The following is a 19,083-nucleotide window of genomic DNA, read 5'->3' on the forward strand; positions in this document are numbered from 1 at the left end:
CATTATCATTTTTTTAATTAATGCAGAACAAATTTAACACAGTTATGTTCATCTTTTAATCAAAACAGCTTACACCATTAAGTCAGTACATTTATGTAATTAAAGCGTTAAATGAGTCTTAAGCATGAATTCCTTGGTTCAACTGCATAAAATGGTATAAATATTTCTGACCTGAAGCATCTGTTTGTGTCAGTGCTGCACTTACTGCTGTAAGAAATGTACATAAATAGGTAAATGTTACCTGAGAGAGATAAATACTATTTATGTGAGAAGCAATGCAGGAAACTGTAGCTGTATTTTTAGCACTTCTTCCGTTTTGTGAATTTATTACGTCTGCTTATCTCTTACTTCCTCTTTTTTGGGGGTTTCGGTTACAGACATGACATTTCACACCTTTCTTTGTCCCTGTAATCCCAAAAGTGAAACTGCACTTTAAATTTTTTTAGGAAGAGGCAACCCTTTCTTCTTCTTTACCTAAATCTGAAACCAAGTTTCTGTTTTAAAAAAAAAAAAAAAAAAAAAAAGCAAAGCTGAACCAGTCACAGGAAACGTTTACATACAGCTGTTTCCAAAATGGTAAAAAGACGCCTGTTTTTGTTGCTGACAGCAGACCCACAGGGCAGCAGGTGATGGAGGTGGATTTGTTTCACACAGGTCGGACGTAGTTGGCGGGCAGAAGGCCTCGCTGTCCGCTGCGCTGGTTGAATCCGAACATCCATCCTTCGTCTATCGGCTCCACGTCTAAGATCACATCACCTTCCTGCAGAGAAATTTCATCTCCTTCTGCCGCCGTGTAGCTGTAGATCGCCTGGAAACGCTTCTGTGGAGTGAGATTAAACACACACAGGAAGTAAACAAACAGATGGTGTCATGCACCGATGCACTGACCATAAAACGCAAAGTATGAAGAGTCCACATTGAGGGATTTGCATTTATTTTCCTACTGTGAGATTAACAGTCATTCAGCATATAGCATTTGCACTTAACAGTTGGGACACTATATACAGGAATGCACTCTCATGGCGCATACAGCTTAAGAATAACAATGAATATCTGTGTCATTTTGCAGTGGGGGCTTCAGGATGTCTGTGTTGCTGTAAATTGGACAGTCAGGGATGTGGCCTGAGCCCCCTGCTGTAAACGCTCTTCACATATGATTGCTCTGCAAGGTAACCCAAGCAAACACATAGTAAAGTTTGCAGATGACACTGCTGTGGTTGGACTGATCTCCAACAACAACGAGTCTGTGTACAGGCAGGAGGTGGAAGATCATGAGGACTGGTGCAAATTTAACAATCTCTGAGTCTGCATCAATGTGGGGAAGACTAAGGAGATGGTAGTGGATTTCAGGAAGAGATGCTGCACCCCTCATCACCCCTACAGCTGTCATATACCTGGGCCTGCACATCTCCAATGACCTCATGTGGTCCAACAACACAGCCAGCACCATAAAGAAAGCCCACCAATGCATATACTTTCTGAGGAGGCTGAAGCGAGCTGGCCTCAGCCCTGCATCTTTTTACCAGTGTGTGGTGGAGAGCACAATGACAGCATCCATCACTGTCTGGTATGGTAACTGCTCTGTGGCTGACAGGAAGGCGTTGCAGCGAGTGATTAAATCTTCTCAAAAAACTACAAACAGCAGCCTCCCTTCCCTGGAGGACATATATGTCAGCAGGTGCAGAGGCAGGGTGTCACATGTCATGGAGGACCCTACCTAATAAGCACACTTTTGTTAGTCGGAACGTGTTTTGTTAGTCTTTAATTGCTACATCAGAGGCCCTGAAAAGTTCCCAGGGGAATAAATGATCACTGGATGATCGCCAATGAGCCCTGAGATAGTTGCATGTCACATCCACTCTGCTCTGGGTACACCGGAGGGTCAGATTTGAAGGAAAGACACACACAAAAAAAGTGTTCTCTTGTGACAAACTTTGCATAAATACAAGTCTTGTAGTTCAGGTCTGACTTTTATGGGACCTTAGAATGGATAGGCTAGTCTAAGAAGACCTTAGACTAGCCTAGAGCAGCATGACTCAGTATAGAGAGAAACACATACTAACAACAGGTTTCTGTGCCTTTCTGTGGTTGATTTCTTGCTCATTTGGAGATTATTCCATGACTTTTATTCTTCTACCATTGATGAGTTTGCACTTTTGTTTTTTGCAAGTTTAAATGTGTTTAATGTGTTTAACTACAGACATGTGCTCCTCTTGCTCACTTGTACAACTCTTCCATTGGATACATATTCAGTATTATGTAGATTTTCAGATTTTAATTCTTTATCTTTACTTTCATCTTGTTTTTATTGTACCGAAAGACAAGGGAATTTAAGAGCATGTGTAAACCTGCTTGACTATGATTCTTGAAAATAAGAAAATCCAAAAGTGCATCTGTGGAGGGTGTTGGTTGATTACTCTCGCCCAGATTTATAAGTGGAAATACTCAGAAACACACACTGATGTAACATTCAGGCATCCACATACTTCTGGACATGTAGTGTATGTTTGTGTAATAGCCTCACCCCTCCAGCAGGCGGAGCTACAGCAGCAGGATGCACTTGTCCAACAGGCTTACTGAATCTCTCAGGGTTGGCTGGCTGGCCTTCTAAATCTAAACACACACACACACACACACACACACACACGAACACACGGTCAATCCAAATGTAAACTGTGTAATATCTCCACTTTGAGATTTCTGTCTCCCACCTTGTCTGTTTTCAGGTGGAGGTGCGTCACTTCGAACCCTGCTCTTCTCAAATTCTTCATGGTACTTTATCTGAAACACACACACCAAAAACACACACTTTGAAATCACATCAGGACTCACACACTCAAACTTCAGGCTGTTCAGCTCGGGTCACCATTTAAGGAGGTGCTGAGAGATGATGAAGGGAGTTATCTCCGACTTCCTCTCCGTCTGAACTTTGTTTTTGTTTTGTTTTTAAGATTTGTTGCATTAAATTCCCTCTTTTGTCTCACAGGAGTCAAACACGTGTATCAGATGAAGTGAACTTTGTCTTTTGGATTGTGAAGAAGCTGTAGTGATGAAACGTTTGTGTTACTTTTACAGTTGATCTTATTTAACCTCTGTGAAATAAATCATATTCTGCTCCAGCTTTCAGAGACGGGAAGAAGAAAGGAAGAAGAGGCTGGATGTCAAATAAGGAGATGACTTCCAGACCCTCTCCTCCACGTCCTCATCAGACCTCTGCAGGAGCAAACAGCAGTAAGATGGGATGAAAGAACACAGGAGGAGAGATGAGGAGAAAGAACAGAGAAGGAAGAACAGGAAAAAGAAAGAAAGACAAATATGGAAGAAGGGAAGGAAGTATGAAAGTGAAAAAAATAATAAAGAAAAGTAGAAAGCAAAAAAGTAAATAGGAAGAATAGATGAAAGAATGAAAATAGTGGGAAAAGAAAGCATACAGAAAGAAAATAAATACAAATAAAGAAAGAAGAAAGCAGGGAATGAAGAAAGGATGGACTAATGGAATAAAAAGAGGAAGTTGTAGGAGAAAGAAATGAAAAAGAGGATGGGAAGAATAAAATAAAGGGGGCAAAATAGGTTGAGACAAAAAATAAGGAAAGAAAAAGAAAGAAAGGGAGAAAGAAAGAAAGAAAGAAAGAAAGAAAGAAAGAAATCAGGGAGTTGAGATAGGGTGGACTGTAGAAAAAGAAAAAGACAGAAACTGGAGAAGAAAAGAATGAAGAAGGAAAGAAAGAAACAGGGAACGAAGGATAAAAAGCAAAACAAAGGTAAAAGTAAAAGAGAAAAAAGAAAGAACGAAAGAAAGACAGAAAAGAAGAAAAATATGAAAAAGATAGAAAGAAAAAATAAAGGGGTAAAAATAGGCTGAGAAAAAAAGAAAGAAAGAAAAATAATGAAAAAAGAAAGAAAGAGAGAAAGGAAGAAATCAGGCAGTTTAGCTTGTATGGACTGCAGAAAAAAGACAAATAGGAGATGAAAAGAAAAAGATGGAGAGAAAGAAACAAGACAAGAAAGACAAAATGCAAAACAAGAAAGAAAGAAACAAAGACAAAAGAAAAGAAAGAAAATTAAAGAAGGAAGGGGGGAAAAGTTTGGAGGAAAAAAGTAAAGGGGTAAAAAATGGAGGAAAGAAATGTGGAAAACAGAAAGTAAGATAGAAAGAACAAAAGAAAGTAAGAAGGGCTGAAAGAAATAAGAAAGAGGGGGGGAGTAAGAGAAACCAAAAAAGGAAACGTGGACGAAAAGGAGAAAATCTCAGAGGAAAGGAACCAGAGGAAAAGGTTTCGCTCTTTTGACATGCAGCTTATCACCCATCATTCCTTTCTCTGACCAGAGCTCTCAGAGGAAAAGAGGGAAAGTTTCTGTGTGTGTGTTTCAGTGTATCTGTGTGTGTTGTGTGTAATCTGTGTGTGTGTGTGTGTGTGTGTAATCTGTGTGTGTGTGTGCAGCAGCAGAGAGCGATCATTCACTGAGCGTCCACAGCTGAGAGAGTTTGACCATATAGGGCAGCTGCTCCTCAGTGGACAGAGAAAAATGTCTGAAATGTTCCTCTGTGTCTCTGCAGGATCTGACATCGTTCTCTGCTTCATGGGCCGAATCAGTCCACGGCTCCTCGACTGGACCGTGATGATGTTTCTGTTGTGTCTTAAGGAACGTTTCTTTTGATGTGACTTGTATCTGAACATGATTTTGGGGTAAAAACAATCTAGGGGAAGGGTAACACAGCTAGTTTTTAACCCGATGTTTACACTAAAGTCAGATTAAGGAGATGTGTAAGAGCTGCGTAGTGGTGATTTGTTCTTATCAACTTATCCATACCATAAAATGTATAAAAAGATGGACCGCTAGCCAAAACATTTAAGGCCTCCCTTATTGGCTAGCTGCAGAATTTGTCAAGGATCTTTCCGGTAGCAGGACAGACGAGACGATACTTTTGCAGGGTCCTCACCAGCACAAGATGTCAGTGCCTGCCACGAGAAGATATTTTGACTTCATGTTTGTAGAATGGGAGGAGATAGAGGCATGTCGTCCATCTTTATATGCAGCTCATGATAGGAACAAACAAACTTGAAGTCAAACCAGCCACATAGGGCGTTTTAATATTGTCCTGTGTAAACACGAGCATTAGCTACATCAGACTGTATATAGAATGGACAATGTCACTTCAGTTCAACCCATTGGAAGCTTTGAAGCCAAAAGACCACCTCCATATTGCACTGGTGCAACCAAGGCATGCGGCGACCAGGTTGGTAGTGTCAATGGACTGGCGTCACACCTGTTACGCTAACCAATACACGCATATATAAAACATGGGAGATCCCTCTACTATGCTTATCCGGTGCAAGACGCTGCAGAAGCCCTCATTGGTCAATAGAGCTGTCAATCATGATGTCATATCCCCTTCTTTGAATAACTTGTTAGAACTGTCCGAAAAATGAGCACTTAGAAGTAAATCAGCATAATAGGAACTTACTATAATGACAGATATGATGTTTGAAACAAAAATGATTTGATGTGCATTTAAATTTTTATAGTTAACACATTGGGGGCGGGGTTTATGACCTATACTGCAGCCAGTCAGTAGGGGGAGCTCTTAAGCTTTTGGTCTCAAGGCAAAAGAGCTCAAATGGCATCCACTTTGATGTACAGATGTTGACTGATGGATGGGTAACTCAATCTCTTTGTATATCTCTTGCACTTCACTCTGATCATTGTGGCTGCACTTACGTTGCTGATCTGGTCTTGCGTCTTCTTCAGCCTCTGCATCTCCGGAGTGTCAACCACCACGCTGAAACCTTTCCCCTTGCTCTTTTCAAAGTCCTCCTTATAAAGAGCCTGGAATTAAATCAATGTATTAAAATACTGTGGAAAAAAAACAGAAGTCACTTCTTAGAGTCAAAGTTTGATCATTTGGAAAATCCTTCTTAAGACATGTCTGTATGCAAAACATGAAGCTACAACCAACAGCTTGTTAGCTTAGCATAGTATTAGTGTTGAAACCAGGGAAAGCAGATAGCCTGGCACAGGATCATCTCAATAAAATCTGCTTAACACTACCGCTAAAGCTCATTAACACGACACACTTTACTTTTTTAATCCCCAGACATCCTGGACTGGTTGCAGGAGAGAATCCAGGAAGTAACTAAACCAAGACAAGAAATAGTCCCAAACATCATCCTTCAAACACTCAGGTTTGCGTTTTAATATTTATCAAGAGTACAGATAAATGAGACTTAGCTTGAGCTTTAGAGGTTCTCAGACAGGCTATCTGTTTCTACTTGTTTCCTGTCTTTTTGCTAAGCTAACCAAATGTTAGCAGCAGTTTCATATTTACCATACAGAACTTTGTTTTCATCTTTGTCAATGAACACTCAAACAAACAAAGAGTCAGGTTACGTTTCACAACACGTCAAAAGATGAATTGAACACTGAAGACATTTTTTAGTTACTGTAAATGACACAACTGAAATGAAACACTTGTTAACTCATGCACAGTTTTATCCTTCACTTCAGCTGAAAACACTGAGCTACAAACTGCATTCATAGCTTCTTACAGTGGTTTCAGTTGGCTGACGTCCTGCTGTATAAAAATGCTGACAGAAAACAGGCAAGAAACTGTCCATTTTGTATTCCTACTAGCAAAGCACTAGGACTGGTACAATGAGCGCCCTCTGCTGGGCAGGGTAAAGAGGTGTGCCCCATGTTGTGTTGATATGTCGTCAGCTCTGCTTAAATAGTTGAAATAACTCAGTTTTTCTTGGTAAAGGCGACATTTATCCGCATGATATGTTTGAGAGAACCTCTGAATTGAATATTAAACACTTTAGTGATGTTATTGATTTGCTTTAAATTAATTGCACGTTATTCCGTACTAGCTTGATTATAGCTACAACACGGTTTCCCACAGTCAGCTAAATCATTGCTTTATGTGTTCAGTCATTTTTTTTAGCATATTAAAGCTACAGAGGTTGCTGTGAGAGACCTCGTATGTCTCTGTTATCTGAATAAATGGTGAGTTTGAGCTAAAAGTAAAAGTTTATGCACATGGCATGAGACAAGGTACATAACCACTTCCCAAACGACTTAGTATCTTGAGCGCACAAGATACAAATGATCAACTTTGCAGAACTTCAGGTGAGCAGTTTGACTAAAGATCTTTTTTGTTCCTTTTTAGCTTGTTTGATTTAGATCACTTTTAATGGCTTTAAAAGTTACAGTGTGCAGTATTTAAAGGTACAGTGTGTAGTATTCATCAGCATCTAACAGACTTGGTGAAACTGGAATATTATAAGTATGTTTAAATAAGTTAATATAAAAATAGTTTCATTTTTGTTGACTTAGAATGAGGCTTTAATATCTATATAAGTAGGCTTTTTTTTCTTCCACGCAGGCTGCCATCTTGCACCGCAATGTTTCTACAGCAGCACAAAGCAGACAACTTGTAACATGCATGAAGAAGAAGAAGAAGAAGAGAGTTGTGGTTGTTGTGCACAAAATAATTTGTATTGATAGTTATTGTGCATCACAGGAGCTTCTTGTCCTTTAAGGCCACCGTCCCTTCACCAATGGGAGGAGTGAGCAAGGGAGCAGAATCCGGCCGCTAGATATCACTATATGCACTGTACCTTTAAGAAGAGATACGTAAAAGTTAAAGCTGCGCCACCGGGACAAACATAAAAGTAAAGATTATAGTTTGAGAAATGCTTGTTTTAAAGCTTTCTGTTTCTCTATTCAGACTTTATTTTTCAGGCTGTAAAAAAAACAACACGTCTGCATTTTCAGAATTCTGTTCACCTTGACTTCATCAGCAACATAATCTGAATGCAGCATGGATCAAAACCAGTTGAGCATGATTTAACAAGCAGGATTACACGTTTTAGGACACGTTTCTAACTAAGTGCATGCAGACATTCAGACAGATGGAGGTTTGAAAGAACAAATCTAAAACTTCTCTCAAGTCTCAAAGTGTAAAAAACACCATGTCAGTGATGAGTTATTAGGACTGTAGAGACAAAAACGAAGATGAGGGTGAGACATAGTGGTGTTAGATTTATGAGGATCTGTTGTTTTCTTCATGAACTAGACGTACGTGACTGATCTGTCCTTGGGTCTTCTTTAGTCTCTGCATCTCCGGAGTGTCACTCACCACGCTGAAACCTTTACCCTTGTTCTTTTCAAAGTCCTCCTTATAGAGCGCCTGCAATTTTTTAATTCATCACAATGTAAGAAACTCAGTATCCAGAATCGCTCCACTTGAGGTACATTTCTCAGACCAGGGGGGGTTCATTCTTAAAAATGACAACAGCTGGATTATGAGGTTAAATGTCATGAGGCAGAACGCGCACACTCTTGTAAAAAAAAGTACATAAACACTCACACATGCTCTGAATAATGATATGTTGACATTCTTTGTAAGTTTTAGTCCTGGGGGAAACACTTCCAACAATAAACAAAGCTGAAACGTTTACTTGAAAGTAAATCTGCACATATTTTACACATGCACACACACTGACACACACTCTGAAGTGAGTCATGCTCTCGCTATGGGGAATATGCTGCTTTAGTGAGAGAGCTGGACTGCCAGGACTTTTATGGTTATAAACAATGAGCTGGGCCGGTCGGATGAGAGGAGAGGAAAGGACAGAGAGTGGGGAAGCAGCTTTTGGTGTAAATCTGACTGATGTTATCTTAACATCCTGCAGAGTAAGAACAAAGTAAAGTTACAGAAACGTTTGAAGGGGTTTTTACCAGAAATGGAGCCGCTCACACCTAGGCTGTGTGGTCACATCAGATAGTAGAGTAAGACTATTTTTATAGTTTGAGAGCTACGAGACGTTATACTGGCAGCGGCTGCAGAAATGCAAAGACGTAGATGTGTGTCACCTATGTGGTTCCTGTTACACAGCTCTGCATACATGCTGCATGTGTGGTTTGTCCTGTTGGGTCATTACTTTCTGTACCATTTAAAAACAGAATAACGGTGAGAGATTTGAAAGAGGAAATAAGACACAAGGACAAAGAAGTACAACTTGGCGGGTATACTAGAGTGTGTCTTAAATCATTCATCTAAAGATCTGATTTTGATAATGAAGCCCCCTGAAGGCCCCTCTACGATGTAAAGCACTTTGTAACATCTGTTTTGATAAGTGCTGTATAAATAAACTTTATTATTATTATTATTATTATTATTATTATTATTATTATTACTATTATTATTATAAATACGATATGCAAAAAAAAGTAAGTAAAGTGTTTCAAATGAAGCCAAAGCAGGAACATGATAAACTGCAGTTCCACAAGTGTCCACTTGAGGCTGATTCAGAGTGTCCATTTTTACAGCAGAATTTAACATTTTTACTGCTACTAAAAATGTTTTTGGTTTCTTAAACTCTGTTCTTTATTTGTAAAAAAGAAACAGAGGTCATATTATTTTTAATAATTAACCAATTTTGCTTATATAATGGCTCTGAGTCCTGCATAATGAGGCGTAAAGGGCGTGGCTAATTTGACAAACAGACAGGAAGTTAGTTAGTTTGTTAAAATATGGTGACTACTATCAAATGGATGATGTCACTGAGACTACAGCCATATTTTATACAGTCTGTAACTTGGGTAATGAGACAGCAAACTGTGGTAAGGCAGCGGTAAACATGCTAGCAGATTAGCTGGCTAATGAAAACAATGCTAGCTTGTCTATCCTTGCCCAGCATGCGGCATCGGTCTATCTAAACTAGCATCCAGCTTAAACCGATAGTTGGTTAGCCTAGTTTAGGCATGAAGCTTAACTAGCTGATTAGCTGGTGGAAGTGGTCAAATGCAGCTAGCTTAACTTGAGCTAAATTATGAGTAACAACGCTTGACCATGCAGAACACTCAGGGCTGACCCAGTGGTGTTTGGTGGTTTAGGTTACAAAGATTGAGGATTTTTCAGACTCAAATTGGATTTGGCAGTTCAATAAGAAGCGATGCTAACACCTATATCTGTGAGTCTGAGGTTGAACTTGGAGGAGATACATGAATCAGTTTCCATGGGCGTAGCTGTCGGCTGGATGACAAAGCATCAAAACACTGCCATACTACTTATTTCTTGGTGTTTCAAATCCTGTTACTCTTTTTTGAACTACATAATTAAAGCCAGTGAGTTTGCTAAAGTTAGCTGCACCTCAGTTTGCAGCTCCAGAAGTTCCCAAAGAGCTTGAGCACACACTGATTTTGAGTGTGCACCGGCTATATTCACTGTTTTTGCAACTTTAAAGCTCCAGTTAGGAACTTTTGGTATATTTCAGTTTTGGCAACAAAGCGGTACCTTTTATCTATTTGCTGATTTTGTCCTTTAAGTGTTTAAAAGTTATGTCTTCAGTCAAAGAAAATCTCATCATGTCTTTTAAAATCCAGTCTTGTCACTCAGTGTGAATCTTTGCTGTGGAAAATGTAAAAACAGAGTGTTACAGCAGTGTGTTGTGAATCTCTTACTCTTTATCTTTACAGATGTTTGAATCAAACTGTAAAGGAATGCCTCCCTTTGTTCCGTGACTAGGGGCACTTTGTTCTTTAAAACAGGCTAATCTCCTGGCTCAAAAGGTGTGATTGGATTAGAGATTAAGAACAGTAGAGTTCAGTAGGGGAGGGTGAGTTGAGCTGTAGCCACATGAGACACAAAAAGAAGAGAGTCTTCTTTCTACAGCACGTTTTATGATCAGGATTTTATATCTTACTGTTCCATCTTTCTTTCGATTAAGTTTTTATATCAAAGTCAAACTCGAGCATTTTCTCAGTGTTCGTGTTCAACAGGCTCTTTTACTTTGATCAAAGAATCCAATTGTACAGCAGAGGATGCTTCCTCTTCTCCTGCTGTGTTAAGGAGACAGATAGAGAGGGGAAGACATGCTGAGTCATCATGACGCAACAAGATTAAGACGAGTTATCTCTGCATGTGGACAGAAAACTGAAACAAAGCTGGAGGGAGAGAGGAGACGAAGCTGATCTGAAGGTGCCTGACCTGGCTGTTGAGCATGGTCTGTTGTTTGAGACGCAGGTTCTCGGGGGTGTCGGTCACTATGGTGAAGGAGGTCTTGGGGTAATGCCTGAAAAAGAGACAAGAAAGAAAACAACAATCACACATTTGACAAATAATGTTGAATTCTGCCTTACCTAGTTTTTGCTTTTAAAGCTCCTGTAAGGAACTTTTGGTTGTGTTGATTTGAGACAAACTTTTTTCTTTGCTGAATTTGTTGTGGGTCACTTTGACAGAAAAAACAAACGAAACAAATCCTGCATCCTGCAAATGTTTGACTCATCAACGATCTTTGCTAAGGGCATGTTGAGCTTTAGTTGACAAACTGAAGTTATTGCAAAGAAGAAACGAGAAGAGACATCAGAGGAAATAGAGTGCACTGTGCATTTGCTCAGTTTAAGTAGATGATAATGGTGGCAATACTGGGGGTGTTATAAATGCAGAAATGCAGTGCTTCCCAGAGGACCTATCACAGGGCTTGCATTCTGCATTGTTCGGACCATAGACTGTATAATAAAAGGACGTAGTATCCTTGGCGTCACCCCTCTGTTTCTGAAACGCTGTTTTGAAGCCAATCGTCGGCGGGAGCCATATTGGAAATGCTGAACTCAAGCTACCTTCTGCGAGCTAGAATGAAGTAAAGAGGCGGGCTTTGAGCCTCCTAGCCAACAGCTACAGTGTTCCCGCCTGTCAGTCAAGTCAGCTGTGCCTCTCATTATGAAAAAATGGTAATCTAAATATCTCTGAAACTGCTGTGTTATGAAAAAAATCACCCCCTGTACAGTGTGTGCCAATCAAGAAATTAGCTATTCAGACTACACTCATTTTTTGAACCAGGCTGTAAACGTGTTTATTTCTGCCGTAAAGATCCCCTTTTTTGAATGGGTGTGCCTTCAGGAGCCAGCCTCAAGTGGACACTCGAGGAACTGCAGTTTTTAACACTTCCACATTGGCTTCAATTCTCATGACCAGAGGTGGCCTCTTGTTGTGAACGCATCGTAACATTTTTGAGGAGGTGCACGTCAGGCTACATATTCAGGCTTCTGCATAGGAACAGGACTACGCAAATCTAAAATGTAGAGTTGAAGTAGAGGTATAAATTGTGGGCTGCCATTGGCCTAGCGGTTTAGGCGTGCGCCCCATGTACAGAGGCTATAGTCCTTGTCGTTTCCTGTCTCCCTTCAGCTGTCCTATCCCTTAGAGGCCAAAATGCCCCCCAAAAATATAACTTTTAAAGAAGTATGATTCAGGCTTTACTCGATTTTGAAACATCCCTACTGCTCACAGGAGCTTTCAGTGACAATGATCTTATTGTTGATCTTACAGAATGTGGTTTACTCCCAACTATTATTTACTCTGATTGAAAATCATGACAGGAAACATGGCTCTAATCAAGTATGATAAGTTTCCCATTTTTAGGATCAGTTTTCCCAACACTCATGTCTTCCTTGGAGAAGTAACAGATGAATTCAAAGATTTTAGACCTTGTCTTTATGATTTTATGGCTAGCCTGTTTTATTTTGTTTCTTTTGTTAAGCACTTTGTAACTTGGATTTTGAAAACTACCTTATAAATAGAGGTTTCTACTGTTATTTGAAATAAGAAGGGGTTGGGGGTTGAGAGTAAAAAGGTAGCTATGCTCATACAAGTGGAAATACTTGACCGGATAAACAGCCAAGCTTCCATCTGAGGTCACATCAAGAAGTTGTTGGGATGATATGATTTAGTTTGTTTATTCCATGAGGAGTAAACATTAATTAATCGTCGTAGGTTTTGTTTGTAATGAAACAAACTAAATCCTCCCTAAACGTCCACTTTTTCTGCTTTTGGTGGTTATAATTTTTCAACATCCGTTAGACAAGCTTCAACACACAATGAGATGTTGTCCTGTTAATCCAATTGTTTGAACTTATAGGGTATTTAAAGCATCAGGATGATCCGTCCGCTGTAAACACTCACATACTGCAGTAAGGTTTCTTCTCAAAGCCTTTGTAGGTCGTCATGCTCAACGCCATCTTGCAAACCTCGCAGCTGAAACAACCCTTGTGCCAGTTCTGGAGGGAGAAAGAGAGAAAAGGTCAAGAGATGAAATCAGCAATATTTTTTTAATACATATAACTCTTGCTATTTTTACTTTTTGTTCAAACGGATGCATTTTGTCTGAGTTTAAAAAGACAGATGAACTCAATCTAGCTCTCAGTGCCAGAGTGAGAAAAATCCTTTACTGCTCTTCATGGGAGAACAGCTGTTGCTCTGTTTCTTCCGTCTCTTCCCTGAATGTGTGCCAAAAAAAAGTTCTCAGCAAAATCACCAAATAAGGTTGAATACTTTTATAATAGGGTGTATTTTGAAGGTGGTTTTACATTAAAGCACCATTGTGTTATGAATTTGATCCACTGATCTGAGGCTGGTGTGGGCCTTTAACAGACAGCTGTATTTGCTTAGACTATAATGTAAGTCGATATAACATCTTTTTTTCTCAGAACATTCAATGCTAAGGGTCATTGAGCGATGATGTCATGTCAGCAGATTGGCTTCACCTCCATAGTTTGCAAGACTCTCAGCACACAGCAGCTGAAAAGACACTGGTCCTTATTAAAACGTTTTAAAATGAACAATAACACAACATTTTTTTCTTACACTACCAGTCAAAAGTTTGGACACACCTTCTCATTCAATGGTTTTTTAATTTATTTTAATTATTTCAACATTGTAGATTAATACTGAAGACATCAAAACTATGAAATAATCTGATTTTGCCATAATCTGGATTACAACAGTAGTCAAATAGTACTATCCATTGTGTACTAACCCTACCTCTGAACAACACAACTGATGGTCTCAAACACATTAAGAAGGCAAGTCATTCTACAAATGAACTCTTGACAAGGCTCATGTTAATTAGAAACCATTCCAGGAGACCACTTCATGAAGCAGACTGAGAGAATACCAAGAGTGTGCAAAGCTGTCATGAAGGAAAAAGGGGGCTACTTTACAGAATCTAAAATATAAAACATATTCTGCTTTGTTTAACACTTTTTTGTTAATTCAATAATTCCATATATGTTCTTTAATACTTTTGATGTCTTCAGTATTAATCTACAGTGTTTACAATAATTAAAATAAATACAAACCATTGAATTAGAAGGTGTTTCCAAACTTTTGACTGGTAGTGTATTTGTCTTAAATATAAACTTTTATGTATCTGTGACTTATTATATTGGTGCAAAATCTACCTATGAAGTGTCTTTTTCAGTTTAAATATTGCCATATCTCAAATCTGAGATTTTTCCCATTTTAAATTGGTTTATAAGTATTAGCCTGAAAATAAAACCCTGTATCAAACGACCCTAATTGTTAAACAATGAGAAAACATAAGCTGTCTTCTCGAAGACATTCCACATATGAGTGTATTTCTGCAGATTAATCAAAGCTGTGTACTATCTTTTAATCCTTATGGTTACTAGAGCACCAGAACAAACACTTCCCTTCCCTTCTGTATCACTCTGTCCTCAATTAAATACACAGACTTTTCCAAACACTGAGAGTTTTCCATCTCCCAGAATAAATCAGATGTTTTGCTTTGATTGTGTCCTTGAGTTAACTGAATTAAACTCAACTGTTGCAGCAACAGAAGGTTGTGTTTCTCTGCTTACAGTAGTATTATCACAGACATCCTAACAAGCTCATAGAGACAATGAAGGTCACACACACAAACACAAACATGCACTCACACAGCATCTCTGTGCTCTGTGCTTTTTTTTTTAACATTTGGAGGTTTGTGGCCGGTGTTTATTTACTGGATGTGGTTTTCCTTCTCATGCTCCCTCACTGGTTATTTCTGTATCTTTTTTTCTACTGCAACATATTCAATGTATGGTTTGTATGTGAACTGGAGTTAAAAGAAGCCACATGAGAAGACATGTCACTTTCGATAGTGGTAAAGCATCACAGAGAACATACTATGCCTCACAGTGCAGCAAAGTATAATGCTTTAGGTTAAAATTAGACATGAGCAATCAGATGCAGCAGGCCCTGCAAAACACCACTGAAGACAGCAGACTCTAGACTCTTTTATGAAGCTGTTTATGATGATTATATTTAGATTTTTGTTACACTAATTGTAAAAAAACACATTTTCTGCATTTAAAATGCTTTAATATTTGACAGTATAAAATCAAATATATGGATGTCAATAAAATAGGAATACATGCAAATCTATGCAAATAATAATATTTAAAAAATATTAAAGTGGTGATTAATTAGTGACTGAAATGAGTTTGATCACCTTACCTTATCAAGGCAATTAATTTTCTCTGTAGGGTAGACTGGTTTGTTGCATCTCCCACAGGGCGGATTCATGATGGCACAGGAACACCAGACAAAAACAAAAACACAACGACGCGGTGATCCAGTCAAGAGTGCTGAGAGGTAAGGTACAATCCTAATGCAAAGCGTACACCTCACCTTCTCTTGCAGGCACATCAGTTAATATAAGGACTGGAAGACTACACCTCAAGGCAGACAGGAGGAGTCAACGACCAGCATGCATGAAGAACCAAGCCTTCACGATGCCTTCAAGGACACTCGGAGGAAGTAGTTCTCAGACTGGCATGTCCATTTTCTGAATCTAAATTACTCTGAATTCACTTTGTCTTGTTAGATCTACTTCTGGTGTTTTAAATGACTTAAGATAAGCAACGATTAATTTTATTTTAATTGATTATTATTTTTATTTTTTTTCCAAAATATTTCACATGACATTCCTCTATCTTGTTTTAGTCTTGTATCATTTTATCTATTGCTGTTGTTTTCTGTCTGTTCTTTTGCGGAGCACTTTGGGCTGCATGCTTGAATGTATGAAAGGTACGGAAAAGAATTAGGGCCACTGAGAAAATAAAATAATAATAAGGTCCAATATATATTTTTGTTTTCAATCTGAGAAAAAAAAAAAAAATCAGAATTCTAAGGAAAAAATAAAATTCTGACTTTTTCTCTCAGAATTCTGACAAAAAAATCAGAATTTTGACTTTAATCTCAAAATTCTGACTTTACTCTCAAAATTCTGACAAAAATGTCAGAATTATGACTTTTTTATGAGAGTTTTCACTTTGATCTCAGAATTCTGACTTTAATTTCAGAATTCTGAATTTAATCTCAGAATTCTGACTTTAATTTCAGAATTCTGACTTTAATCTCAAAATTCTGACAAAAATGTCAGAATTCTGACTTTTATCACAGAATTCTGACTTTAATCACAGAATTCTGACTTTAATCACAGAATTAAGACTTTTTTTTAATTCGGACTTTTTCTCAGAATTCTGACTTTTTTATGAGAGTTTGTCTATAATTTTAGAATTCTGACTTTAATTTCAGAATTCTGACTTTTTCTCAGAATTCTGACTTTAATCTCAGAATTCTAACTTTTATCCCAGAACAATAATGATTTCATTTTAATATTTTTTTAACAGTGGCCCTAATCCTCTTGCGAAGAAAGGTGCTATAAACTGGAGTCAGCATCGATGTGCGAAAAAACCGAAGGCGTCATTGAATGCATCACCAAGAGTCTGTTACAACCGTAAAAGGAGCACGCGAGCATCAACCACACACATGAATTTAGACGATAGTGATGCTGTACTATGTTGTAATGATGCTGAAAGGTATTAAAGAGGACGTATTATAAGGACAGACAGTGATGTCACTGCATTAATAGACGGAAACAAACCGAAAAGAATGAATTGATGGCGGCTGTCTGTCAGTAAGTGTAATTTGGCGCCATCTGTCGGGGAATGACGTAACTTACACGGTGTGATTGAAGCCGTGTTGTTTCATTATGAACATGAGCTTCATGATAAATAACAGTTCGCATATAACAGTGACATAGTGGATCCACTCGACCACTAATACAGTGTCAACCATCGATACTACAACACTCCTTTACATGGTTTAAATACAGAGCAGTTCCCTCTGTGTACATCATCGGGGGTATAGCTCAGTGGTAGAGCATTTGACTGCAGATCAAGAGGTCCCCGGTTCAAATCCGGGTGCCCCCTCTTTTCCTCACCATCATAGCAAACCGCCATCTTTACTAGAAATACCTTAACGAAGGTAAGATATCACCGTTATAACCGTTATTTACCGTTTAACGGTTAACAGGAATAAGCGCCATTTTGAATTACTTCAATGTATGACGTCGTGTGTTCAAAGCTAGATAAAGCACGTTTATCTTTTTATTTCAAACAATTTTATACTTTGTTTAATAAATGAATGGCTGATTTAACATTATTTGCTTCTTTTTTTTTTCTTCCAACGCTGGTATCACTTGGACTGTTCACCCCCTGTAATTAGAATGGTATGGTCCACCTCGTCCACCTGTATCCTCAAAAACTTGTCTCAAAAGGTGAGTTTGTGTCCCAATTTAAGTGATTTAACAGCTAGGTGTGCTTTGGTTTAAGTCAAACGAAAAGTAGGTCTTTAATTAACATATTTACGTCCATGTTTATCAAATGCAAAGATAGTTTAACTGTGAAGTTGGCAGCAGAAGTCTGACAATGCTAGCAAGGGCTAGTTCATGACGAGGGACGATGCTTACCTTTTTATTTCAAACTATTTCACTCTTTGTTTTGTAAATCCATGACTATTATTTTTTTCCTATTGTCAATGCAAATATCACTTGGACTGTTCCACCCCTTTAATTAGAATGGTATGGTCCACCTCCTCCACCTGTATCCTCCTGAAGTATCCCCAAAAACTTGTCTCACAAGGTGAGTTTGTGTCCCAATTCAAGTGTTTAAACAGCCAGGTAAGCTTTGGTGTAAGGCAAACGAAAAGTAAGTCATTCATCAACATATTTACGTCCATGTTTGTCAAATGCAAAGATAATTGAACTCTGAAGTTGGCATCAGAAGTCTGAAATAGTAGCATTAAACAAGGGACGATGCTAGAAGGGTTGACATGTTTCCCATCATCCTAAAACTACATTTGATGTTATTTATCAATGTAAATGCCTTTAGTACTTAAAAGCAGTCAAAATGTTATATGGCCACTTAGCTGTGATATAACATATATTTTACATTTTAAAAAAGAGTATTTGTTTTTGCTAGTTCATATGGTAAGCTAGCTGGTTTAATATAACTGACAGTTTACAAGTAGTTGTTAGCAGTGGGACTTGGAAGATAGTATGGGTTGTTCACTTTATTGTGTTACCAGAGCTCCATCTTGTGGCATTGCTGTGTATTTCATGTCATTTCAGTCTATTGTAGGAACACATTTACACATTTAAATACATTTATTGGCATAGTTGGTTTTGTGTCAAGGGACCCAATAATGCCATCTATAATAGATATGTGCTATATATATATCTATATATCTCTCTCTATATATATATATATATATTTTTTTTTTTTTTAAACTTATTTTAGGAAGAAATCTTTAGTGGTATGCCTCATAAAAAAGGCTGTAACAATGAATACCATTCAGGGGATGTGTTTCTTAAAATCATGTCAATAAAATATAATTTCCGCCACACATTTACAACATTTGGTCATAACATATAGAGCTCTAGTTGCAGATGTAATTGATGGATGCAGGAATGTTAATGTGCATGTTTTCAAAATCTATGCACACAAGTTTATAAGTAAGATGCAGATGGAAATTAGCTTTAAGCTAACTCTGGTACAATGCATCAAATGGTGACACTTATGTTAAATATTGTACATGGTCCCTTTACAAATAAATCAAATAAATAAATAAATAAGTACCTATTATGATTATTACCACACATTTCAAGGAAATTGAATTTAGACCTCATTTCCTGAACACAGCTCAAGACACATCAGGTCTGTAATCACTGCATTTTTACATGTGTGATATTCTGATATGTTGGTCCAACTCCGGACATACAGTGTCTCTCTATTATGCCGAACGACACTTCAATGTGCTTATTTGCACTTTTGTATAACTTATATATGATCTTGTGATGTATTGTTGTTTTCATTGTCATGCTATCATGTTGTGTTGTTTCCATCTGTTATTTATTTTTATCGTTTGTGATGTACTTTGATTTGCCCTGCCGG

At 38.2% G+C, this 19,083-nt stretch overlaps 2 protein-coding genes and 1 non-coding gene across 6 annotated transcripts in view; 2 read left to right on the forward strand and 1 right to left on the reverse strand.

Annotated features, from left to right (window-relative positions):
* Positions 1-32: 32 nt before the first annotated feature.
* Positions 33-15,660, reverse strand: LOC117829977 (LIM and SH3 domain protein 1-like). 2 transcript variants are annotated; one of them, XM_034707837.1, is made up of 8 exons: positions 15,302-15,660; positions 12,968-13,062; positions 10,994-11,078; positions 8,084-8,191; positions 5,722-5,829; positions 2,712-2,781; positions 2,525-2,613; positions 33-820 (listed from the first exon to the last, which is right to left on the reverse strand). In XM_034707837.1, exons 1-8 carry the CDS (start codon positions 15,491-15,493, stop codon positions 647-649), a joined length of 921 nt encoding a protein of 306 aa, XP_034563728.1. In that variant the 5' UTR covers positions 15,494-15,660; the 3' UTR covers positions 33-646. The 2 variants fall into 2 exon arrangements, with proteins under 2 accessions (XP_034563728.1, XP_034563729.1); XM_034707838.1 differs by lacking the exon at positions 8,084-8,191 and having other exon boundaries at positions 15,302-15,648.
* A 920-nt stretch (positions 15,661-16,580) lies between these two features.
* LOC117830354 (dickkopf-related protein 3-like) overlaps positions 16,581-19,083 on the forward strand; it is a 41,176-nt gene continuing 38,673 nt past the window's right edge. The window contains exons 1-3 of one of the 3 annotated variants that reach the window (XM_034708451.1): positions 16,581-17,116; positions 17,357-17,408; positions 17,708-17,772. The gene's annotated coding sequence lies outside the window, so the exon portion shown is untranslated. Of the gene's footprint in view, positions 17,117-17,356; positions 17,409-17,707; positions 17,811-19,083 lie in introns of those variants that run through there. The other 2 variants (XM_034708450.1, XM_034708452.1) reach the window with 2 other exon arrangements.
* Positions 16,990-17,061, forward strand: trnac-gca. The gene has a single exon. It is a non-coding gene; the product is annotated as a tRNA-Cys (tRNA).

Source organism: Notolabrus celidotus, chromosome 18 (genome assembly GCF_009762535.1).
Source record: "Notolabrus celidotus isolate fNotCel1 chromosome 18, fNotCel1.pri, whole genome shotgun sequence".
NCBI classification, from domain to species: domain Eukaryota; kingdom Metazoa; phylum Chordata; class Actinopteri; order Labriformes; family Labridae; genus Notolabrus; species Notolabrus celidotus.